Genomic DNA, 27,984 nt, shown 5'->3' on the forward strand with positions numbered 1-27,984 from the left:
ATGGTTTTAATGTAAAAATTACGAAAAAATGTTAGTGTCTTCTTCAAAAGCGCATATTTTAAAAGAAAAGAAAGAATATTCCAAAAAAATAAAGCTACTGAGATGAACCAAGATGATAAAATTATTTTCAAATTTCTTGCTTTGTAAACATATTCCACAGGGTGTTCCAAACGTTCACCAAAATAACAACATTTTGTGTTCCCTCGTATGATTGACAGATGGAAACTTTCATTTTTAATTTAGAAAGACAAACTAAAAAGTCAAATAATTGAGCTATACATTTTTTAAAAGATCATCAACATCAGTCCACTAGAACACAATATATCAAACTTTAAAATACATGCCCGTTTTTCGTACCGCTCGGTATTTTGTATATTCGCTCCTCAGTTTGAAGTTTGAAATTGATTTACTAATACCAAAGGTAATCCTATTGTATTCTTTCCATTTCAAGAATTATTGTTATTAAAATTGTTTCACCATATTTCTTGTCGTTCATCTCATGCATCGACCCATTATTTACAAACAATAACACTGATAACCAAAATATGAGATTATAATATATTTAAATCTAATTTAATAAACACATTAATTTTATTATCCTATTTAATTTAAATAATCCAGTCTTCAAAATTGCTTTACAATTATCTTCAAACCAAATCCATTATTTATAACAGTACATTAATAATAGGAGCGTAAAAAACTATACTCACACTAACGCACACGGTGCTCAATGGCATCTCAAAGAAATCCAAACCAAGGTCACCAATTTCGGCTATGTAATATACGCATACAATCCATTACAGTCGGCTCTTTATAACAATTTATAACAACTATCAACACTTCACAGCTAAAACTAGTAAGTTTTCTTCAAGTCAAACACACTTTGGCAAAAAAATCCAGATGAAGAACGAACAAAAATTCCCCGAAAAAAAATAAAAACAAATTTTAAAAGGCGCTTATTTTGACGCTAGACGCGCCACTTGTAGAATAAGAGCGGTAGTACCAACTAGCGACCTCTCACTCGGGCCTCTCGCATGTTACTAATAAGGTTCGTAATCGTTTGTTTCGTGGCCTGCTGCGATCGAAAGGAACGGCGGCGGCAGCGTCGGCAACGTCGATTCTCGGCTCGAAAGGACCATCGACGAGACAAGAATAATACGCGATAATTTTATATGAACGCTTATCCTTTGTAAAGAGATAAGTCGATTTGTTAATGGGTTTGACAACATTGCCGTTGTGTTGGGTGTCTTTCTGGTCAAACAAACAAGCCCTTCCTTAGTAGATTTGTTTTCATTGTTTGCGGAAAGCAAGAGGGGTATAGTAAGAGAGTTTATAGGCAAAACCTGTGCAAAATGCAGACTGGCATGTATCTGCATCACAAAAGACATAAGAACCAATAGCAACAATGAAGACCATTCTAGACCTAACGCACATTGTCATTGGCAAATATGCCAATGAGACAACAATTAGAATGGTCACTGACGAAAACAGCACTGGAAGAATTGTCAAATGAGGAGCCATCCAAAAGAAAAAGTCCACTCTTCCAACTCCCAATAGATGCCATACCAAGAATGTACAACTTTGAGAAACACCTTTCTGTAAAATTGAGCAACAAAAAGAATTGGAAGAAAGGAACGTTTGCTCAGCAGTAAAAAGGCCACCATAACGTGGTATACTGATGCTTCCAAAACCAAAGCAAGAAGAGAGGAAGGATAGAAGTATTTGGGCCGGAAACTAAATACTCCCAACCAATAGGCAAATACTCCAGCATTATACAGACAGACATCTACGCTATCGAAAGATGTGTACAACTTCTTTTAGATAGGAATTATCAGAAACAGAAAATAGCAATTTTATCCGATAGTCAAGCAGCACTAAATGCTATCAACTCAATAACCATCAATTCGTAGTTGGCCAGATAATGCCTAGAGAAGCTGAACAAATTAGGCAAGAAAATAGTCCTCCTACTCTGAAAGCCAGCTCACCAAGGGATAGAAGGCAATGAAAAAGCAATAATCTAGCTAGAAAAGGAGCAAACACTCCACTAACTGGACGAGAACCGTTCTGCTTCCCAAGTGGAAACCAACATAAAGCAGAAGTCAAAAACCTGGAAGACTCCATCCGTAACTTGAAATTGAAATCCTCCAACGGTGTAAGACACTCGAAGAAATTTCCTAGAACTTACGACCGAGAAAAATTGAAGATTTCCGTTGATTTAAGTAAGAACAGTATTCGGATGGTCACAGTGTTTTGGGTGAGCACACTGTCTCCTCAATGAACACCTCAGATAATTGAAGCTAACAAACAAATAGGAAAACATCAGAACAAATAACTGAGTGCACCGAGACCACAACCAATCTTAACATAAACTTAGGTGTGACCGAGGGTGCGACTGATATCGATCACGTATCGGGCTCTCTAAAACCGTCTCAGGTACTGGCTTTTATCAAAGCCCTGAGACTGTATGATGAATTATATCTCAAGAAAGGGAGACACGATAGATCCATAAGGTCGCGGTGATTAACTCCCCCCCCCTTCCATAGTGGTAATTTTCATTCTCTTGTTCGACTTCGACTAAATTAATGCTTCCCTGATAATATAGATGTAATCGATAGCGATGAAGCCACTATCAAATAAACAAAGTTAAATTAAGATAGGAAAATAAACAATGGGCAAGTAATCAACAACATTAGATAATATGTAATCAAGGAAAACAATGATTACTTCAAGGAATATAGATTTGGACTATCAGAAATAGAATTCACTATAATACAGAATGTATGTATAGTAACCACCTGAATATAAAAAAGACGCTTAAGAAAAATTACTTCAATTGATAATTATAGATAAATATTAAAAATAACTTAATAATATCGCCATTAAGACAGAATCGTGAAGCCGACAGACACTTTTCTAAGCTAACATGATTTTGATGTTCCGTTTGATGAAGTAATTGTCCAAAAACTGAAAAAAATAAGACCCAATACAAGACAATCCATTCTTGACGATGGTTATTTCAATACAATCATAGCCATTATGTGTACACGTGTGTAGAAAACAATGACAGCATTAGCCATCGTGGGCCACCACGGCCAATCATGGTTAATTTTATGCCACTTGATCGTCAAGAATGTAGAACTCATGTAGAACTGTTGTGCCTCAAAAAATCTCTTATAAATCACTATAGACGAAGCATGATGAGGGAGGAATAGCTCCAAAGTAGAGATGACTAGATCCGGATTGATATGGATACGAATTCACGAACTTCTCTCCGGTGCTGGTACTGATGGATGTAGATCCTACTGAATATCAACCTCTATCAGCGGACCTCACTGTTAACAGCCAACCGGCCACTCTGTCGGCAGATAACGAAAAAATAACGATGCAGCAAAATAAATCATTATTGGGGAGTATTGGAATAAAGAGAGAATTATAACTGCTGCTGAATTGTATTTACATTTTTTCAGAGTAATCTTAAAAAATAAATACAAGGTATCTTAATTATCTTTAGAAATGGAACACCATTACAGAAGAATACAACGCCTCATTACTTAATAAACTGAAGATAGAAATCGCAGCAATACGGCCAGATCGGAATAAGAAGTTTTGTTTCGCCAAGACAATGGGCTATCATATCATACCTCCCTTCCCCTAGGAGATGCAACACCTTGTCGTTGGTGGGGAAGCTCCTGAGACATATAACGATGCCGGACGGGGCTACCCCTATTCCTCATACCAGGCACCCTCTAATGACTGTGGTCATGTATCACGGGCAGAGGGTGTGGGGGGTCTTAGCTTAACCGCTTGGACCTAGAGGACACAATGGCGGGACCAGATCAAAGGGATGCGTGGCTAGATAGAAGACTAGCCTCTACTGGTCTCAACCTTGGGGCACCAGGGGACAACTCATTGTATTCTCGTCTCCCTTACTCCTACATGCGGGGCTCTGTAGAAGTGGACCAACTAACCCTTGCGGTGTAATTGGCCTCAAATCCAAAGAGGCAATAGAGACAGAGGGATATAACCTATATTATCGATTCGGGACAACACCGGTATCAGGTCTAATGAGAGACCAAGTTAACGAGGTGCAAAAAATGGAGATAGATCCTCCAGCCTCCACCTCACAGGTACCTCAGCCGAAGACAAGCTCCCCGACTGTGAAGGGTACGGAGGGCTAAACCCCAACCGTGGAAGGGTTTATCTATACCCTCGTAGGAGGTACATGCCCACTCCTCGGAGGATGAACGTCTGTTGTCGGAGGGGGATGGGAAAATACCCTGTCACCCCTACAACAGGATGTATGATGAGTTATAGAAATATAATTCAAGAAAGGGGGACACAATAGATCTTTAAGGTCGCGGTGATTAATCCCCCCTCTTACTTATTCTACATTCTACATTCTACATCATACCTCTGCGATTTCCATGGCGGATATTCAAAAGAAACAGCTTAAACTGTTAAATCACTGTCCGTATTCGCCAGAGTTAGCCAGGGACTTACTTTTATTCACCAAGATCCCAAGTTGCAAGAGGCGCTCGAAGCTGGAAGACTCCATTCGTAACCTGGAATGAGAAACTTCCAACGGTCTACTCGTAAGACACTCGAAGGAACTTCTCAAAAGTTATGACCGAGAATATCAAAGATTTTCCTTGATTTAAGTAAGAACAATCTTCGGATTGTCACGGGATTTTTAACAGCCGACCATCCGTCTCCTCAATGAACACCTCGGTAAGTGCAGTAGTTGAAGCTAAGAAGCAACGGCAAATGCAGACTCTATGGGGAAAATAGGGAAACTCCAGAACATCTCATCACTGAGGGCGCCGAGACGACAACCATTCGTACCATAAACTTCAGTACGACTGTTATCGGAGATGGAGAACTAACCTCTATAAAACCACCTCAGATACTGGCTTTTGTCAAAGGCCTGAGACTGTATGATTAGTGATATCTCAAGAAAGGGGGACACAATAGATCAATAAGGTCGCGGTCTACAATCTACAAGATAATTCTCTGAGGTTGAAAACTTTTAGACGACCCTCGTACCAGTATGACCATCACTAATTATACGATTAATTACATCCGACACGCTTCTACTTTTATCGACGATCCGACAACGTGGCCGGACGTCCCCAACCCTCCAGATCGATGTCCCCATTAAGCTCCTCCACCTCTATTTCCGTTTGGCGGTGGCTGGCGTTGTCGCTAAAACAAACGTCCGGGTGGTTTGATTTATTCCAGGTAAAGATCGTAAAAATTGCCGTTGTTTCGCGAATTATTTGCTCCTAGCTTCCAGGTAGATGCCCTCCGAGTCCACGTATATTTGTCTCTATCGCTTCATTAAGTAATTGCTTCCTCGATCGTTGAAACGCGATCTCGACGATGAGTATCGTATGAACATAAATAAACATAATTAAACAGGCTTTCGATCTGACAGCTAAATAACTTATTTTAGTAATATAAAATAGGTTTTTTTTTAGAATTTAGAATGAGTGGGAGGGGGGTTAATCACTTCGACCTTACAGATCCATTGTGTCCCCCTTTCTTGAATAATAACTCATCATACAGTCCCAGGGCTTTGACAAAAGCCAGTATCTGGGACGGTTTTATAGAGGGTAGTTCTCCATCTCCAATATCAGTCGTACCAAAATTCATGGCACGAATGGTTGTCGTCTCGGCGCACTCAGTGATGAGGTGTACTGGTGTTTCCCCATCTTCCCCACAGAAATCTGCATTCGCCGTTTCTTCTTAGTTTCAATCTACTGAGGTGTTCATTGAGGAGACAGTGTCCTGTTAAAAACCCCGTGACAATCCGAAGATTGTTCTTACTCAGACCCAGGAAGATCTGTGATTTTTCTTGATCATAAGCCCTCAGAAACTTCTTCGAGTGTCTTAGACCGTTGCAAGATCTCCATTCCAGGTTGCGGATGGAATCTTCCAAGTTCTTGAGTTCCGCCTTGAGTTGGTTACCACTTGGATATACTAAAATAGGTTAATAATCAAACATATTTTTCTCATAAAATTAAAATAAAACCTAGAAATGTCCTAGAAATAACATTTACACGTGGTTCCATTTACACATAGTCCTTGCATATTAAAGAGATGAGTAAAAGTCATACAAAGTTACTTTCATTTTTTTAAACCCTGTTTTTTAAACCATATTATCTGATTGACTTACACTGAATGACTTCTGAACCCTCCACATATATTACAGGTTGTCCCACAAACAAGTGCAAGTATTTTAAGGAGTGGTAGATCTGGCCAAAAGAAACATATTTTCTCTGTACCATTTTTAAAATAAATTGATAATATCCGAGTTATTTAACTTTGAAAATTTAAAAAAATACTGATAACGTTTTGAAAGCCGCCGGTAGAAATCAATTATCAGCCGCAAATACCAAGCAATTACCAGAATCTCAGCTTGTTCGACACCCAGTGTACACACATTAACTAGAATGATTTAAAAACGACTTGGAAAATTCAGATTAAAAGTGAAAAACTTACCTAACATTAGAAAGAACATTTCCGGAAAATGTCAAGAAAAATATAAAAATTTCAACATTTTTTTTTCTCAAAAAAAAACCTAATTGACGTCTTCTGGGGTAAAACTATGCTACCAGTTAAAATACATGCACTTATTTCTGGGACACCCTGTATATTACAATATACCCCTTTCGACAATAATATTTGAATGGTAAAAAAACAAAATGTATGGAATAGAAGCTTAAGAAATTACATTTATTTATAAAAAAAGACAGTATCTTCAGCATCACAATATTTTTTTATGCAATTAATTAATAACTAAATTTTGCATAAAAGAAGGTATGTTGGCATATGAATAAGCAATTCAAAAATATCCCAATTCGTTATTACCAAACCAAAGAAATTAAATCTAATAAAAACGCTCAAATGTATGTTAATATCTGTTAGTCAAGCAGTACAAATGCAAGGTAATTAGCTTATTATTGGGTTAAACTTTGAACTGGTCAAGGTTTTCAACACGTTCCTTGTAATATAGTTAAAGAAGAAACACTGAAGTTCAGTTAAATACGTACGAATCCATTAACATAGTACCCATAAAGTAAAATGTCCAAGACATTTCTTTAAAATTAAATAATAAATATAATGTAGACTGTCCAAAAAAATAATCGTTTATAGGATTCTTCCCGGATTGGTTTAAATATCAAATTTGAATTAATCTATTTAAATTCAAAAATTAAAGAAACTATCTTTGTCAAGGTCCCTTCTTATTCCGTAGTAAAGCTGATGCTGATTGCCACTTTATTTAAGTGTGAAACAAACTGGTAAACTCTGACCATTCTTATTTAAAATTGCGGCCCATTACCATGATCCCATCTGCGTTCACTGGTAGAGTAGTCCTGTCCTGTAGAATGTATAAGGTAAGTTATAAGTTATTGGTAACGAGTTCTATCTTATCGTACAGTCTCAGGGCTTAAAACATACCGAAAAAGTAGGTTATATTACTCGATTTTCTTTATATCTTGTCTAATAAAGTACCTCTCAAATATTGCTTTACGATGTTCAAGCTCCAGTAGCGGCAACTTTATTGGAGATAACACAGAGGTCTGTAAATATGTTCGTTTAACCTGAATTAATATAGAAACATCTTTAGATAACTTAACGCTAAAGTTTTAGACCGCTTCGTTTAAAGCTGTACCTTAACTGAATTTTTGAAGTTGACAAGTCAGTCGAAAAATGGAATTAAATCGAGAAAATTTTCACGCAATAATTTTTTACAATTTTCGAAGACAGTTGTCTCAACAAAAATGTCATACCGAGTTGGTTTCTGTTTTCAGCAATGAAGCGCCACATTAGTCGAAAATTTCTCGTTGGTATGGAGAATTTAAACCTGAACGGATTAGTCGAAGCGACAGACCAAGAACAAGTCCACCAACAATGGCAGTTACCCAGGAAGACGTCGATGCTGTACGTAAGCTGATGCAAGAAGATCGGCATGTCACATATCGTGAAATTGGAGCATCATTGTGCATATCAAAGACCCTAATCCAAAAAAAAATTTACATAAAAAATTATCTGCAAGAAAATTAGTTTCTCGTTGGATACCGTATCTGTTGACAGAGAACAGAAAGCAATTCGAGTCAATTGGTGTTAAAAAAACTCTACACCGGTTTAACGCAGGAAACTCAAAAAATATATACAGTATTGCCAGTGGTGATGAATCCTGGATTTACTATTATGAACCCGAAAATAAACGTTAATCGGCTGTTTGGGTGTTCCGAGATGAACCAAAACCGACGAAAGTTATCCGTTCGTGACATTTTCGACATTTGTCTCAAAAGCGGGTCATGTAGCAACAATCCCTCTGCAAGATCAAAGAACTGTTACTGCTGATTTTTTTTCCATGACAATGGGCCGTTCTCTGCCGGAAACACTGCGACCTGTTGCCACGCCCTTTCTTATTCGAAGTTCAATAAAACACAAAGTTTACTTAATCTGAATGAGTTGCATAGAGGCCACTAGCTTTTTAATTTTAACAGCCGGGTGGTCGGGGTTCAAAGATATTAATAAAAGGGCGCCACGAGATTATACTCTATGAACTCGGCAATAAAGATGTAGCTATTAAGTAGACTTCAACACTAACCTCGAACTGTTGAGTGCAACTATCATGAACTTCAAATATTCTATAACTATTTGTACTTAAGTGACTCTAACTTAACTATGAGACTAGACTGTAAATAATACTACTAAAAATATTTAAGCAATTTATTAAAATATCAAAAAGTTTATATTTAAAGAAATGAAATTAAAGTTAAATGAAATGTAAAGTTAAATGAAATTTAAATCAATAAGTACTAAACCTATGACGTCAAACCCCCTTATCTAACTTAATACTAGATACAAACAGGGTGGTTTACATAAAGCAAATCTAAATCTAAACAGTCTTACTCTAATCAATGTACAATCTTGAAACAACTCGGAAGTTCCTCCGGCTGAGCTACGGTGTATAGCTACAGAGTGGCTACGGCGGTGCACAGCAGCTCGGTGTACTGTCACTGGAGCCCACGGATGTCAGCAGACGTACGGATGCCGGCCAGGTGTAAGACTTCAAAAGGTGAACATAAAAAACCCTAAATAATATTGGTTGTCTTAGAAAAGAGCCTCAATTATAGAACAAGGACTAGCACAACGTGTAGGAGTTAATAAAGGTAGAACTTTGCCTCAAAGAGGGTTTATGATGTCCAACGGGTAACTCTACACACGGGCAACAGGAACGGATGGAATTCTGGACTGTTCTGTGCTACGGTCTGGATTGGTCTTCTTGCTCTACAATTACGAACAACCAAATAAGACTTAAGAAAGATAACACTCAACTAATCTTTCTACACCACGTGGGCGTGGAAAAGTCGAAAACCAGTCAACAATATGAACAAAAATCAGTTGAGCATTGACTTAGAATAGGCAGAAGAATTATAGCATACCTTGGAACTGTTCGGGGACTTCTTGGGCACGTGGAATCGGAATATCGGTCGGAGAATTTGGCTATTTTAATCCCATTGCGGAAATTGGTCGGCGGTCCATAAAAATCATCAAAATCCAACCACGTCTCTGACCAAAGGTGTTTCGGAAGCCTTAATCCTTCTTTACGAAGACCTGCTATTCGCCAACAGGGAATGCTTCACGAAACGGCAGCCAGTTCTTCACGACGATATTCTGACGGTGGATAACCAAGAAGTGATGCAAGGATTCGATTTCCTTCACAAAATCAGATTTCAACCAGAAATCTCCCTCCAGGATATAGATAGAGAACTATATATCTTGACTACTCCAACTCACAAAAAGGCATAAATAAAAAATAATGTTTTAGAATATTTTCTAACAGCCATATTTCATATCCGGTCAATGAACGAACTAAACTCAGAAATCCCACAATTAAATGAACGAATTGCACACTCCGATCCACATCAAAAATAACCAATTTAACTACGAAATTTTATCTGATAATTATAAAATTTCAATAACCAAAACAAAGGATAAATAAATCCAAAAACATCTGATTTGATCTGACAGTGACAAGTGACAAGTGATGACTAAAGATAAAAAGAGGTCGACAAAAATTCTAATGCTGGGCGGCATCCAGTAACAATATTCTGTGGCTCTATAGCGCGGTGTATATCGGGTTGCATAATGGTAAAATTTAAATAAAATAATATTTAACAATAAAATTATAGTAAACATGATGCAAAAATAATAGCTATTTGCGATATTTTATGAGCTAGCACACAGAGGTCGTTGCGAGGAAATCTGACTGTTACACTGTGAGGCCTATTGTGTTTGTCCCCTTTCTATATCTGCACCCATTCTCCGATCCCTGTGCCCTGCACTAGCTTATGCAGGTCCTTGATAGAATGGGGGAGCATAGTTCCTCCGGTTCTAGCCTAGCTTTCCCAAATAAAAAGTGTCGCTTGCGATCCAGAGCCTCGCAATGACATATTATGTGCTCAGCTGTTTCAGGATCTTTATTGCAGAGTCTGCAGCAAAGACTTCCTTGATACAGGTTGAGCTTGTTCAGGTAACACTTGACAGCCATGTGTCCTGTCAAGAGGCCTGTTGTAATCCGCACTTTATCCCTGCTAAGCATTAGCAGTTCTTTTGCGGTTTTAGAGCTAGGTCCTTGGATAAAAGCCTTGCTGTGCGTGTACCCCTGCCTGTTTCTCCAATGGGCATTCTGCTTTTCCCTGATCCAGAGTTTTAGTGCACTACGGGCCATACATTTGGGTATTCCCAGTACTGGCTCTGGACCAAGATAGGATGCCGATGATCTTTGCCTAGCTAGCTCATCGTCTTTTTCGTTGCCTTGGATGCCGGTGAATAATTTAATTCTGTTCCTTCATGAACTAGTTCACCCAGGCATCCCAGACGAGTCTCGTTACTGCTGATAGGGAATATCTATTTGTTTGTCGGAAGTAATTGCTGAGTTTCGAAAAAGCAAACCTCAACGACGAATGGTCCACCACCAAGACAATGCAAATTCTCACACAACTCGTAAAACAAATGAGTTTTTAAAGCAAGAAAACATCGAATTGTTGGATCATACTCCACACAGTCTCGGCCTAAAACCTAACGACTTTTTTAGTTTTCCAAAAATTAAGAATGAACTGCGTGCTCAAAGGTTTCAGACCCCAGAAGATGCAATCAGCGCCTTCAAAAAATGCAAATTTGAAGGTATCAGCAGACGAGTAGAATAACTGCTTTCAGAATTGGTTCCAACAAATGTAAAAATGCATTTCTCTTCGTGGAGAATACTTCGAAATACAGTAGTGATTAAAAGTTATCTACTGTTTTTTCTGCCTCTACATGCAAAATATAAAAGACAACACTCGAATATCGCCATTTAGATTGAACAACTGACAAATTTATATGGTTCAGCGTACACAGTACACACTAACCTTATTGAATTCAAGTTGTTAAATGCACGTACAAGTATTAAAGCAACTGCAGAGTGTACAGAACCTATAAAGTTTATGTAGGTTAAATGTTTACATAATGAAGTTAACCGAATTAGCTTTGATATGCCTCCTCGACCTACCGCTCTCTATCAAAAATCCTGCATTATATAGTATCTATTTGTATAAATCACTCGGTATTACGAGAACTAGGCTTGCAGGAATTATTTAAAAGCCTCTTTGAAACTGGGTTTATATACGACGTCCCATATAGATTAGGTGCTTTTACAACCTTTCGAGTAGTTTCCGGTAACACGAAGTGATAAATTGGTTATAACCGATGAGGAAAAACGACGAAATATACAGGGTGAATATTTTTTCTTTCCTGCAATTTTCTTGGAATATTATATTTCAATCACGTTTTATCCAGACCCGTCCGGCTAACTTGTAGGTTACATAGTCCATTAAGTGATACTAATTATTTTGAAATCTTGGCCGATAAAGGGTTAATCGAAATTATTAATACCTGTGTTCATTGACATACAAATTAAACATGACTAAATAATTATTAGACTGAAATCATAAATTTGAAATGTTTTTGTACCAAAAATCAATTTTTCGAAGAAAAATTTATGTTTAGGTTTAAAAAAAATATAAAATTCCCAAATTTATCATTTCAGTCAAATAACTATCTACTCAACATGTTTATTTTTTGTCAATAATGACATGTATTGACTATTTCCATTCTAAATATCCTGAGAACGGTTATTCATAGCGATTTTACCAAGAAACATTTTTTATGTAAAAAATTACGGAAATGTATATTTTTTTACCCAGTAGTTTTATACAGGTACGGACGAAAAGTTATTACTCTTAAAACGTATGTAGGTGGCGCCCTCTATAAGTCGAAGTCATATTGACAAGAAAATCGAATTTCTCATGTAAAAAAAACTCCCAGACACCAATTTTCATCCAAATATTGACGTTACTTCATAAATTATTTGGAAAAAATCGAAATAGAAATGAAACTTCTATACCCTGTATAACGAACTTTTTTACTTATTTTAGAAGTGCCTAGTTCTCTTGACCAATCAGGTTGGTTAGCGTGGTTATTTGGAGTGTGTTAATTCATTCGTGTTTGTCAAAAACTCTAACGTGATTGGTCGGGCTTAACAGTTGCCTGCTAGGGCTAGACACAAGTCTTATTTTTATCTACAGAATATGCTGCCGAAGTTTCCGGAATACAGTTCGGACCACCCTGTAGATGAATTGGATTGATAATTTAATGTTATTGGTAAAATAATCAATCCAACTACGCGAATGCCGTAAAGTGTTGAAAAACAAATGAAAGAACTGTATACAGGGTGAGTTTCCTACGATGTTCTCTATGGGCATCTCGGAAACTACTGGAGATAGAGAGTCGGTTAAATGGGGAAAGAATTGCAGTTTTGTGGGGTCATAAATTTGCGCCTTTCAGATTTATGAAAAAGTTCATGGCTTACTAGATATTTTGAAAAAAAAAACAAATTTCGGCTATTTTAAAAATTGTCCCTAATTCCATTATAAGCTATTTTAGACAAAAAAGATAAGAATTGGCTATAACTAAATTTAACTTTTCTAACAAGTCTTGAAAATCACTCTCTAAAAAACATAACATTCACCGGTCAACGTATCCTCGAAAATGTATGGTCAAGAAAAGTTGAACCAATAATCTTACACGCTTTTCTTCATTTGAAAAATTTTTATTTACAATTTTTGTTTATTTTAATTTACAAAGTTTGGATGTGGCAGCTCACATTTATAAGAGCAAAGACGATTGTTTCCATGGCTAACTAAGTGAAATTATTTAAGAATGATAAGAATTGGCTATAACTCGATAATTTTTCGAAGAAAACATATTATAGCTTATATCGCTGAAAAGCTTAAAAAACGGCACTTCTTATAAAGTCATGGCCAACTATGGTTTCCATTTAAAAAAAAACATATGTTTGTATCAAATGTCAAAAATGACAGGCTTTAGAAAAAAACGGAGGACACAATCTCATTAAGGATGTGATTATCTACAACTTTTATCTGAAAAAATAGCTTATAATGGAATTAGGGACAATTTTTAAAATAGCCGAAATTTGTTTTTTTTTAAATATCTAGTAAGCCATGAACTTTTTCAAAAATCTGAAAGGCACATACTTATGACCCCACAAAACTGCAATTCTTTCCCCATTTAACAGACTCTCTATCTCCAGTAGTTTCCGAGATACCCATAGAGAACATCGTAGGAAACTCACCCTGTATTTCTTTTTCTGATCCCTTTAGAAATTGTCCGGCCAAATTATCGCCAGTAGTGCCAGTTACGATTCTTCTTTTTATGAAACGTAAATTGTGCATGTGGTTCATTCAAATGAACGAATCGTAGGAGTCGATTCAATATGAGAAATTAAATCGTGTGATTCGATTCACTAAAAAGAATCGTAATGCTCATCACTAACTGATATCGGAGATGGAGAACTAACCTCTATAAAACAAAACGGTGCTTAACTACACCCCTCCCATACAATCTAGAATCTACGTAATTCGTTAACCACAAACATTGACTTTGCAGTGACCGAAAAATTCCCACTGGTAAATCGACAGTCACGTTTATTCTTAACATATTTTCGTATCGTTTGTTTATCCCACGGGACTTTTCAGAAAGACGAGCGATCGTTCCAGTTAGGCGGCCGATCAAAAATAGTCCTGTGGCGCGTAAACCGAGACCGGGATTTGTCGATAAATCGGGGGCATTTACCCGATCATGAATGAAACATTTCGACTGTTTGTTGTTTTATAGACGCCAGTAATAATATTCCCGACGATGCAGGGATATTTCTAGAAGTGTGTGACATATTCGTCTGTAATCAAGAAGCTTTGATGAAAAAAAGGATGAAAATTTAAATGAAACTAATTTATTTTGCCACGCCCTTTCTAATTTGAAGTTCAATAAAACACAAAGTTTACTTAATCGGTAATGAGTTGTATAGAGGCCACTAGCTTTTTAATTTTAACAGCCGGGTAGTTGGGGTTCAAAGATATTAATAAAAGGGCGCCACGAGATTATACTCTATGAACTCGGCAATAAAGATGTAACTATTAAGTAGACTTCAACACTAACCTCGAACTGTTGAGTGTAACTACCATGAACTTCAAATAAACTATAATTACTTGAACTTAAGTGACTCTAACTTAACTATGAGACTAGACTGTAAATAATACTACTAAAAATATTTAAGCAATTTATTAAAATATTAAAAAGTTAATATATAAAGAAATGAAATTGAAGGTAAATGAAAATAGATGTATGTAAAGTGAAATGAAATTTAAATCAATAAAAACTAAGAGTATGACGTCATAATCCCCCTTACTTAAACTAAGTACAATATCCTGGGTGGATTACAAATATCAAATCTAAAATTATACTAAAATTCTACAGTCTTACTCTGTCTTGGCGTATATACTTGAAACTACTCAAAAGTTCCTCCGGCTGAGCTACGGTGTACAGCTATGGGGTGGCTACAGCAGGGTACAGCAGCTCGGTGTACTGTCACTGGAGCCCGTCAGCAAATGTACAGATACCAGGCAGGTGCAGGACTTCAAAAGGTGACATAAAAACCCTAAATCATATTGGTTGTCTTAGAAAAGAGCCTCAATTATAGAACAAGGACTAGCACAACGTGTAGGAGATAATAAAGGTGATAAAGGACTAATTAAATCTGAACTTTCCCTCAACGAGGGTTTATGATGTCCAACGGGTACCTCTACACGGACAACAGGAACGGATTGAATTCTGGACTGTTCTGTACTACGGTCTGGATCGGTCTTCTTGCTCTACAATTACGAACAACCAAATAAGACTTAAGAAAGATAACACTCAACTAATCTTTCAACCCCACGTGGGCGTGGAAAAGTCGAAAACCAGTCAACAATACGAATAAAAATCAGTTGAGCATTGACTTAGAATAGGCAGAAGAATTATAGCATACCTTGGAACTATTCGGGGACTTCTTGGGCACGTGCAATCGGAACAACGGGTAAAAATTCGGCTATTTAATCCCTTGACGGAAATTTGGTCGGTGGTCCATACAAATTCAACTAAATCCAACCACGTCTCTGACCAAATGTGTTTCGGAAGACTTAGTCCTTCTCTAAGAAGACCTGCTAATTACCAACAGGAAATGCTTCACGAAACAGGCAGCCAGTTCTTCACACGATGTTCTTCGGTGGGGAAATACACAAGAAGTGATGCAAGGATTCGATTTCCTTCACAAAATCAGATTTCAACCGGAAATCTCCCTCCAGGATATAGATAGAGAACTATATATCTTGACTAGTCCAACTCACAAAAAGGCATAAATAAAAAATTATGTTCTAGAATATTTTCTCCTTAGCCATATTCCATATCCGATCAATGAACGAACTTAACTCACAAATTCCACAGTTAAAATGAACGAACTGCACACTGCGATCCACATCAAAAATAAACGATTTAACTACGAAATTTTATCTGATAATTATAAAATTTCAATAACCAAAACAAAGGATAAATAAATCCAAAAACATCTGATTTGATCTGACAGTGACAAGTGACAAGTGATGACCAAAGATAAAGAGAGGTCGACAAAAATTCTAATGCTGGGCCAGTGACAATAATGTGTAGCTGAATAATATCGCGGTGTATATCGGGTTGCATAATTGTAAAATTTAAATAAAATAATATTTAACAATAAAATTATAGTAAACATGATGCAAAAATAATAGTTATTTGCGATAATTTATGAGCTAGCACACAGAGGTCGTTGCGAGGAAATTTGACTGTTATAATTTTAATATATTATATTATGTATATTAGGGTGAGCCAAAAAAACTAACCTATGTAATTTATAGGTTAAAATAAACCTAATAACCGCGAAAAAACATATCCCCGGAAGGCAGAATTTTTAGCTCAATTTTAAAAGGTGTCGGTGAATATTAAAAGTTTTCCATTTAAATAACACGTAATTTTTTTCCATTAAAAGTACCATAACTTTGAAACGGTTTACAATAAAAAAATATTACATCGCGGATTCTTGTAGAGCATAAAATTTACTAAAAAATCTATCTGAGAGTAATTTTTTTCATTTCAATAATTCGCATATTTGAAAGCTTTGAAAAATGAAAAAAAATCACTAAATAAACACTAAAACTGCATTTTTTCACTTTTCAGAGCTTTAAAATATACGAATTATAAACCGTTTCAAAGTTATGGTACTTTTAATGGAAAAATATTTTTTACGTGTTATTTAAATGAAAAACTTTGAATGTTCACCGACACCTTTTAAGATAAAAAGCGAGCTAAAAATCTTGCCTTCCGGTGATATTTTTTTCTCGGTTATTAGGTTCATTTTAACCCATAAATTCGACATGTTAGTTTTTTGGCTCACCCTAATGTATATCTACAGGGTGTCCCACTTAAGATTGATACAAGCCAATATCTTGGTTGTTTGTTGAGCGATCTTTTTCATTTTTGGCAGGAGGCTGTAAACAAAATAAACTGAAAATATTTAGTTTATTTGTATCGTATCTTAATTATTATGGAAGCTATCTGAAAACTTAAATCGATTATTAATTGATAATTAGTTATAATTGGTTACTGATAATAAACCAGTTTATCCAGTGGCGTCGTAAGTACTTAAAAAAAATAATAATAAAAATAAAAATGTCTTATTTTAATAACACACCCTGTATCAATATTTATCAAAATTAGAACTTAAGTATCTTGGGTAAGGAGGATTCAATATAATTTATCAGATTTTAAATAAATACTGTCCTAAGGGTAGTTTACTCTTGACTCGAAAAATATCAAACCCTATTAAAACGTACGTCTATGAGGTATCGCATTTCTTACCCTGGGCAAAATGCACGTCTTATAGCCATACAGCCTCCTGCCAAAAATGAAAAAGATCGCTCAACAAACAACCAAGATATTGGCTTGTATCCATCTTAAGTGGGACACCCTGTATATAGAGATGCACAAAACTGCGATTCTCCAATCGCAATTGAAACTGCGATTGCGATTTTTAAATCGCTGCGACTACGACTCTAACCTGCGATTACGATTTTAATATTTAAATATTGTACTAATTCTATTCAGACTGTCATTTTCTATCGATTAGAGTAAAAAAATACCGAGGGTGCCATTTAAAAATCAAAATTTGTAGTCATTTCCGGTGAAACAGGAAGTGATCGAAACGAATTGAATACGTCAATCAATCCTAATTTATGTCATATGCTTACATAACAAATCTCGTTTTTTTATCACATAAATAAAAAAGTTATAGAGATGAACCACTCTTCAGAAACACCCGGTATTTTAGGATCTTGGCCTTAAAAAGTAATACCCTCTCTGTAAATAAATAAAATCAGAGAAAAAATTCCACGCATTTTACTATAAAATGCTTTAATGTACCACAAAATTACATTCGCACCAAAATCGCAGCTCCTATAAATTCAAACTCGCAGATAGAAAGGTTAGCGCATCACGGTCCTAGTTTATAAAGTCACAATCCCAACAAAATCGCAGCAAAGTCGCAAATCGAAACTATAGTAATATTGGTTGCATAAATTGTAACTCGCAAATAGAAAAAATCGTAGTCGCAGTTTCCTATGAGAGCCAGTCGCAAGTTGCGATTGCGATTTTAAATCGCAGTTTGCGATTTGTCGCTCATCTCTATATCTATAGTTCATATCAAATAAACTTTTACTCACGTGAGTAAGCTTGACCGGCACAGTGTTGCACACGTTTAATTATTTTCTTTTAATCAAAATATTTTAGGAAAATAAATTAATTATAATTATATAAACAGTTATTATTTACATCAACTAAACTCACCTTAAGGGACATAAAGAGCCATTACTACCGCTTTCCCGTTCAAAATATTCTAATGAAATTGAGATTAGTTTTTTTATGGTTATTAAGCTATCTTGTACACTTCGACTATAAAAATGAATGCCAATGTCAGGAAAGTGGCAACTTGACATTTTCTACAGCATAGCTACCACTTGAATACCCAGCGGAAAATTTTAATTACTTAATAAACTCATTATTTATTAAAATTATAATAATTATAATTGATTATTTAATAAAAATTTGATATTATTTTTATTCAAAAACTCAATTTTTATTAATTTTACTTTTGAAATCCATCTCTTGCTTGCTGATTGACAAACTGCACTGCAGAAAAATGCAATTACGCGTCGACTACTCTGTTTATTCCCTTGTACGTAAGCGTATTATTTCTTATTTTGATGGTGCCTCGAATAACACTAACATTTGCCTAAAACTTGCTATAAGTTGTCTAGCTATCTTAATTTCTATGAAAATGTGACATATCTGTTTTTTCCCGTGTGGTATTCAAATGGTTTTCTTCAATCCATCATCTTGATCTTGCTTCTTAATCCCATTCTAATTTTGACTCGAATTCTATTAATGCATCTGTGAGAATATTTAATGATAATTTTTAATGATCTTTATTTGTACATGAACTGGAATTCTAATATTTTATAGACGTTTTCCCAATATAAAAATGTGACATCTGGCATGGTATTTTAAACAAAATCACATAGAACAACAAACTAAAAATGGAATAAAACAGATATTTATTTATTTTTAAGGACTGTTTTTAAAACCATAATAATCAATCTAAATTCTCACATGCAGTTTTAAACAAACATTTTTTTATTCAACTCTTTTACTTTTATAACGTAATACAAAAGCTTGTATAGTTAGTTATCAGAAATTCTACTAGTAGCATTCACCTTTTAACAATATGTAAACAGAACCATCGGAATTGTCGAGGTGGAGTGCTGAATATGAAAAAGTGGGAACGACTTTATTGAAGATACTTTATCGTGTAAACCTCATTTCGTATTCCATTGACAAGGCAACCATGGGTGACCGACTCTACATATAAATTCTGAATATTTTCACGTTTACTAATACCACTGTCCATATCTGTCGTATTTTAATCTGAAACCACATAAAGTAAAGCGACAATGCAACCAATCCAGGACAATTAACATCAGGAAATAAAATAAAAAAGCTTTACGTTTGCTGTCACTAGTAAAATTTAGAAACATAAAATTAGTCAGCACAAAAAGATTACTCACACTCAAAGGTGAAAATATTGGCAAAGTAATAACGAATTCACCTATTCACCACAATACACCACTGGACTTATTAGGAATATACAGAGTCCGGCAATAGTGCGTCGGGTATCTGTAGCTTTGCCACGCCCTTTCTTATTCGAAGTTCATTAAAACACAAAGTTTACTTAATCTGAATGAGTTACATAGAGGCCACTAGCTTTTTAATTTTAACAGCCGGGTGGTCGGGGTTCAAAGATATTAATAAAAGGGCGCCACGAGATTATACTCTATGAACTCGGCATAAAAGATGTTACTATTAAGTAGACTTCAACACTAACCTCGAACTGTTGAGTGCAACTACCATGAACTTCAAATATTACTATAATTCGTTAAACTTAAGTGACTCTAACTTAACTATGAGACCAGACTGTAAATAATACTACTAAAAATATTTAAGCAATTTATTAAAATATCAAAAAGTTTATATTTAAAGAAATGAAATTGAAGTTAAATGAAATGTAAAGTTAAATGAAATTTAAATCAATAAGTACTAAACCTATGACGTCAAACCCCCTTATCTAACTTAATACTAGATACAAACAGGGTGGTTTACATAAAGCAAATCTAAATCTAAACAGTCTTACTCTAATCGATGTACAATCTTGAAACAACTCGGAAGTTCCACCGGCTAAGCTACGGTGTATAGCTACAGGGTGGCTACGGCGGTGCACAGCAGCTCGGTGTACTGTCACTGGAGCCCACGGATTTCAGCAGACGTACGGATGCCGGCCAGGTGTAGGACTTCAACAGGTGAACATAAAAAAACCCTCAACGAGGGTTTATGATGTCCAATGGGTAACTCTACACACGGGCAACAGGAACGGATGGAATTCTGGACTGTTCTGTGCTACGGTCTGGATCGGTCTTCTTGCTCTTGGAACTATCGGGGACTTCTGCACGTGGACTTCGGCACGTGGAATCGGAATATCGGTCGGAAAAAGTTGGCTATTTAATCCCTTACGGATATTGGTCGGTGGTCCATGTAAACTCAACAGAATCCAACCACGTTTCTGACCAAATGTGTTCCGGAAGCCTTAATCCTTCTTTACGAAGACCTGCTATTCACCCACAGGGAATGCTTCACGAAACAGCAGCCAGTTCTTCACGACGACACTCTTCAGCCGGGGAGTACACAAGAAGTCATGCAAGGATTCGATTTCCTTCACAAAATCAGATTTCAACCGGAAATCTCCCTCCAGGATATAGATAGAGAACTATATATCTCGACTAGTCCAACTCACAAAAAGGCATAAATAAAAAACGACGTTCTAGAATATTTTTCATTGTCATATTTCATATCCGGTCAATGAACGAACTTATTCACAAATTCCCACCATTAAATGAACGAATTGCACACTGCGATCCACATCAAAAATAACCAATTTAACTACGAAATTTTATCTGATAATTATAAAATTTCGATAACCAAAACAAAGGATAAATAAATCCAAAAACATCTGATTTGATCTGACAGTGACAAGGGACAAGTGATGACCAAAGATTTAGAGAGATGGACAAAAATTCTAATGCTGGGCGGCATCCAGTGATAATATTCTGTGGCTCTATAGTGCGGTGTATATCGGGTTGCATAATTGTAAAATTTAAATAAAATAATATTTAACAATAAAATTATAGTAAACATGATGCAAAAATAATAGTTATTTGCGATATTTTATGAGCTAGCACACAGAGGTCGTTGCGAGGAAATTTGACTGTTACAGCTTCTAGAATAAAAAACTTGTGAATTTTGTTTAAGTTAAATTTCAATATACCGAGTATTTGTCCATCACTGATGCAAAGATCTTTAATCAATAATACTACTAACAAACATCATACCACCAAAATGATCTGTCCTATGGAGTTTGACAATTCTAATATTTTTTAACGTCATATGCTTGTCGAATCTAGAACTAATATTTTTATAACAATTTGCGATTAAAAATAACAAAAAGGCTCTTCGGCGGAAATGACCTCCTTACAAACCAGATCTAACACCGCTACGGAATATAACAAATGTCGCGCGTATTATATGGATTATCGTTTCCGCTAATAGACTGAAGAGGCAAAAATATAGGTTATAATTTTCCCACATATTTACTATCTTTAGATTGTTTACAATGATAAGCGTAAAGAAATAAGTGTATTTTATAAAAAGAAAAAAAGAAACTGTTATATATTGGTGTCTTTAGTTCCAATAATACATATTTTTTTGTGGCTCGAAGAGCACCATATTTTCATATTTAGACGACGTTTCGTGCACTACGAAACCCCATCATCAAATGAATCAAATCAACAATTCGTCTGATTTCAATGAAATTTGGTTGGTCGATAGATTAGACCAAGGCCAACTTAACCGGATACCACACGTATCACTGAGACAGTTCGTTTTGACGTAAGAAACGTCAAGGCAAATATTTACAGCAAAATCTCAAAATATTGTTCGAAAATTAAACTAGTAGCATTATTGTCACTAAATTTTATTCCAATCTCAAAACAAGCTTTTTGGGGTTAGGCCGTTTTTGCGCAGGTATAGCCTCAATTGCTTTATTATTTTATTAAGACCAGTAAAGACTAGTATTTGAGACTGTTTAGATCGTAATCTAAAATCACAATGATAACATTAAACAATACTTAAAAGTGAACTACTAAAATTAATATAGGGAAAATTCATTGTAATTCAGTTCATAGAGACTAGTGTATGGTCTCAAGAGGTTGGTACTTCAACAACAACTGTTGGTACCAACAAATCCATGTAATTTTCGCTCACCTTCGCTCTGATTTAGCCACTCTTTAAACTAGTGATGAGATCACTCGAGTGAAAAATATTCGGTAGGAATGTCTCGAGGATTTTTGTCGATCCTATAGGATTACGGTGAACTTGTAGAGGGTAAGAGGAAACCGGGTGGACAACTTAAAAGATACAAGGATATTTTCCATGAAAACTTAAAGGGGATAAGTATGCAGCATCAGTGGGAGGAAGCAGCGCACAACAGAACGCAAGGGGAAGAATTGTAAAATCAGTAAACAACTACAACCAAAAAGTAAAGAGGCAACAAAGTAATGCGATTTTTGAATGTCCGGAGTGCGGAAGAATGATAACATCACGTATCGGGCTTTTCAGTTACACAAAAGCTCATGAAAGAAAACGCCTTGCGTAACCATCTCTTGATGCGTGTTAAATACTCGTTAGCGAGTAATGGCAGTAAGTAAGTACTTACTTACTGTAAGTATATAAAATAAAGCTTTTTATTTACCTATACATTGTATTTTATTTATAAAAATAAAATACTAATAAATTTGAATTGAAAATATTTTCCGATATAACTACGAAAAATGCCACACCGTTCCAAAATTAACAAGAACAGCGCTAAATAGTATTTACATTGTACAGGGTGGGCCAAATTGGACGCTTTTAAAGGGAAACACCCTTTTCCATAGGAGATAGACGACAACTAATATCGGTGTCTGGTGCTCAATTTTCATCAAAAACATGATGGTGAAAACCGCACAATCATATATCTGTTACCGTTTCGGAGTTACAGGGTGTTTTTAAAAAATGTGTATTTTTAACAAATTTTGTATTTCTATTAAAACATTTCCAAAGCACCTTTTTACGTAGAATTTAATGGTTTCCATAGCAAAAAAGTTACAGCGTTTATTATAATTATTACAGCTTTTATTATAATTTATGCTTGCTTTTGTTAAAAATGCATATTTTTCAAAACCCGTAACTCCGAAAAGGTAACAGATATCGATATGCGGTTTTTACCATCATGTTTTTGGCAAAAATTAAGCTCCAGACACCGATATTAGTTTTCGTCCTATACAAAAGGGCGTTTCCCTTTAAAAGCTTCCAATTTGGCCCACCCTGTACATTGTCCTTATGGGCACTTTCCAATCTAAACTTTTTATTTGTCTATAATAAAAATATACAGCGATATCGACAAAAACATCGTTTTATCAACGTCATTTCGTTCACGTTCACAAACATATATTTCGACAATTAAAAATTGACACAGCCATCCCCTGCAGCGATCCTCTGTTTCCCAATCGGAACCTTGATACATTTTCGAAAAAAAAACACGTAAATATAGACGTTTCGCTAATAAATTAACCAAACGGTGCGGATGCTTTTGTTTTTGATAATAAAAAAATTGGCGCCGGGAGGCACGTATAGCCGCCCATACTAAAATATGTTAATAAAAAGTTGGTAGGCAGTTCTTTTAGTTTCAAAGTAAAGGAATTTTTCCAATTTTGGTCCGCGGTTATTCCCCATATACGCCACCCGGGGTCGCGTCCGATAGGAGTTTGGAGTTCTCCACACGGATTTTCTCAAAAACGGACTACGAAAACATGGAATATCTCAAAAACTGCGACTTTGATTGATTTTGATGTTATTACAAATTTTGTTGCGAATATTATTCCTAATCTTAAATTGAAAACCGCGTTTTGCTAGCTACTGTAATTTTGGAGCTACGAATTTTTAAATTTTTTAACCCTCTCCCATACCCCCACCAAAAACTAATGGCCAGATTCTCGGGTGCCACAGTATTTTTGTGCCAAATTTGGTTAAAATCGGTTTAGCGGTTTTTGAGTTATTGTGTTACAGACGGACAGACGGACAAAAGGACAGACAGACAGACACCATGAAAATATTTTGCATTTAGGTCATTTATGATCCAAATAACACATTTTGAGTGAAATTAAAAAAACTTTTTTTGCCGATCTTATAATAGCCTACCATACCTGTTAGTATGGTCGGCTAAAAATATATCGCGATATCGATAAAAACATCATTTTATCAACGTCATTTCGTTGACATACATTTTGACAATTAAAAATTGGCACAACCATCCTCTGCATCAATCCTCTCTTTCCCAATCGGAACCTTGATACATTTTCGAAAAAAAAACACGTAAATATAGACGTTTCGCTAATAAATTAACCAAACCGTGCGGATGCTTTTGATTTTGATAATAAAAATATACCTCCATTATCGAAAACAACGTCGTTTTGGCCGCCGGCCAGACCTTGGCCGGAGCTCGACCGGCTAAATTTAGAACACAAAGATTTTCGAAAAATCGTATCGGAGACTGGGAGTCGTCGATTGGCCGGCTCCAAATCGAAGAATTTTCATTGATGTGCCTTGAGAAAAACGCATCGCGCGGTATAAATAGCTCGTTAGGTAAGTCGTAAGTAAAAACATGCATCGGTTAAACTGTGAAAGGATGGGATATGTCTGGATATCGAAATGATCTAAAAAGAAGCACATTTTTATGTGTCGATGGATAATTACTTCGTCGTCCATAAGTTACGTGAGGGTTTTTTGAGGTTCTTTTTTTTTAATAGTACTGTGGATTTGGTTGGTTCCTTGTGAAACATCGTTGAAATATTAGTATTTTAATAAAACACGCTTTTAGATGTATCAAATTTAAAAGGCTTCCCAGGATTTTTTATCGCCCCTCCCCCACTGGTGAGATGTGAGATTTGTCTCGTCCTCCCCTCCCCTCTCCCCTAATATCACGTGAGATCTGTCAAAATTTGTATTTTAAGTAGGTATAAATGCGTTGGATTTATTTCAAGAAACATAACTTGCTTTATTATGTTTATTGAGCCTAGTAAAGTTGCCAATCGTCCTTTATTCCAGAGGACAGTCCTCTTTTTAATAGCACTGTCCTCTTTTCTCTCACGTATTGAAAAAGTCCTCTTTTTTACATACCAAACTCAAAATCTAAAATATATTCGTCTCAATGCTTAAAAAAAATTGTTGTTCTGTTTCTTTCGCTACTTCCATTCCGTTTCTACAGAAAAAAAAATGAAGAAATATTTATGGACAGGAAACATTGGTGGAAGCTCGGGTGGAAGCGATAAACATGTTTAACGATTTTTAGTTTATTTTAGCTTATGTTTTGAAAAAAATATGTTGAAAATGGTTTCTTTTATTTTAACAAATGTTGAGTATAAATGAGGCGTCAAATTGCAAAACCCGCCTTTTCCATTTTTTTTAAATGTGGCCCAATGACTAGGGAATGCAACCCCGCAAATGCTGGATCCCGCAAATGCGGGATCCCTCTGAGATTCTGCGGGATCAAAGTTGCGGGATTTACCGTGCGGGATCTGCGGGATCGACACCAGGGGATTCCCCTTACGGCTTGGCCATTAAGAATAAGTGAAACAAACAGGTTATTGTTAGATTTCTTTCTGGCGTATGTGCGTAAGTGAATAAAAGCGTTTAACTAGTATACTTGTGGACAATTTCGTCAAATAAACTGCCGGACATAATTATCGGGAGAAGCAAAATTTTAGGGTAAATTTAAAGTTGAATATCTCTTGAACTAAAAAAGATTTTGGGATACGGTTTGGACGAGGTTTTAGATGCCTCTATTCTGATTAAGATACTATGTGGTTTTCCAAAATATATTTAGCGAATTCTCGTATACAGGGTGTTTTATAAGAGTGTGAAAATTTGGTTAAGAATCTTTTTTACTGCAAATTTTCAATTTTTAAAAAATCGAAATTTTTACCAAGTACGACTAATCTGTATTGAAATTAGAAAAAAACAATTTGATCGGTTTTTTAATTTTTTTGTTTTAAGGAAACTACGACGTTTTTTCGAAAAATATGCATTTTTGGTCATACGATGGTCCTAAATGGTACAAAAAGCTTTGTACATTCTGCATACCTATGCCAAAAAATTATTGATATATAGAGTGTATCTAAAAGCAGATAACTAACACAAGTTAAAAAAAACTTTTTTTGAAAACCCTGTATACATCGGTCCAAATTTCTGTACAGCTAGTTTAAGATACACGCTATATCAATAAATTGTGGTCTATGCAAAATGTACAATGCCTTTTGTACCATTTAGGACCAAATAATGTATGACTATAAATGCACATTTTTTCTTAAAACAAAAAATTAAAAAAAAACCACCCAATTGTTTTTTTTCTAGTTTCAATACAGATAGTCGTACATAGTATATTTCGATTTTTCAAAAATTGTAAATTTTCGGTAAAAAAGATTCTTAGCCAAATTTGTATACTATTATAAAACACCCTGTATACGGGAATTCGCTAAATATATTTTCGAAAACTACATAGCATCTTAATCACAATAGATGCGTCTAAAACCTGGCCCAAACCGCATCCCAAAATCGGATAGAGAAAAGAGGAGGATTTATTGTTTACAGTCCCGCAATTTTGCGGATCCACGGGACTGATTGCTTTAAACCCGCGGGTTTGCGGGATTGAGATTTTGGTGTGGGATTACATTCCCTACCAATGACATATATTAATAATGCACCCTAAAATCTACATAAACATAGTCCCAAACTGCAGCAAAAGTCGCCTATTCCTACATAATATTCACTACAAATTACGTTACTGCAGCAAAATTCGTCTTATCCACTTATATTTGCTTTTGTCATTACAGCGCTTTCAGATGGACCGGACCGTCCGCGATGGACCGTCCGTCGTGTTTTTTCAAGATAACCGTCGGACGAACGCCGTCGGACGGAGCATACGTGCCCATGTGAAATTGTTCATATAAACTCATGGTACTTGCTCGAAGTCATGGACGCTCCATCTGAAAGCGCTGTAACAGCGTGTTTTTTCTCTTTAAAAATTAAATACTAATTTTTATTTCTAGAAAAACAAGATACAAAGCAATGATTCCACTCAATGGACACGTTTTTTTGTAAAATAACACTTCAAACATTTGCTAAAACAGTTTTTGCATACTATCTCGAAACCCTCGCAGCGTTTTTGGGATAAGGCGGGTTTTGCAATTTGACGCCTCATATTTATTAATATTTACTAATGCTTTGTGAATTTTCAAAAGAAACTGTAAATTCACTATAATAAAATGTTTTAATTTGTTCTCACTCTATAGTACTATTACAAGGAGTTAGCGATTTTAAAAGATACATGTCCAATGAATAAGTAAATTTACTATGAGATACACATTTTTTAAATAAATTCAAAAAGAATATTGGTAAATATAAAGATATATCAGTTGCATTTCAAAGTCTGCTTGGTACTTCCGTAATGATACTGCAAAATTTCTTTAACTCATTTGCAACTATTTTTCACCCAGTACTTCTAGAAGATTTGCATCCATCCAAAGAGATTCAATAAATTCTATTTGGAAGTTCATTGGATTGTTCATTCATCATTAAGTAATCATATGTATTTCATCAATGAATGAATGTTTGTTCACACTTCAATTCGCAGACGATTTAATGTATTTCATCATGAATGTATTTCATCATGAATGAATGTTTGTTCACACTTCAATTCGCAGACAATCAAATAATAGTTGCCAATGACAAAGACGATATGCAATA

General features: G+C 35.6%; 2 protein-coding genes across 5 annotated transcripts in view; both read right to left on the minus strand.

Moving 5' to 3' along the window:
- The window catches only part of LOC115889648 (nucleolar protein dao-5-like), a 260,773-nt gene that overhangs the window by 216,288 nt on the left and 16,501 nt on the right, over positions 1-27,984 (minus strand). The window lies entirely within an intron of this gene.
- Positions 1-27,984, minus strand: part of LOC115889647 — a 127,532-nt gene that overhangs the window by 83,285 nt on the left and 16,263 nt on the right. Inside the window, exon 1 of one of the 4 annotated variants that reach the window (XM_030909697.1) lies at positions 711-1,025. The exons of the other annotated variants lie outside the window; for them this stretch is intronic. Within the exon in view, the coding sequence (XP_030765557.1) occupies positions 711-737 (27 nt within the window). The 5' untranslated portion in view covers positions 738-1,025. Of the gene's footprint in view, positions 1-710; positions 1,026-27,984 lie in introns of those variants that run through there. 4 annotated transcript variants of the gene reach the window in all.

The sequence above is a fragment of the Sitophilus oryzae genome, unplaced genomic scaffold (assembly GCF_002938485.1).
Source record: "Sitophilus oryzae breed Bouriz unplaced genomic scaffold, Soryzae_2.0 scaffold_817_pilon_pilon, whole genome shotgun sequence".
Lineage (NCBI taxonomy): Eukaryota > Metazoa > Arthropoda > Insecta > Coleoptera > Curculionidae > Sitophilus > Sitophilus oryzae.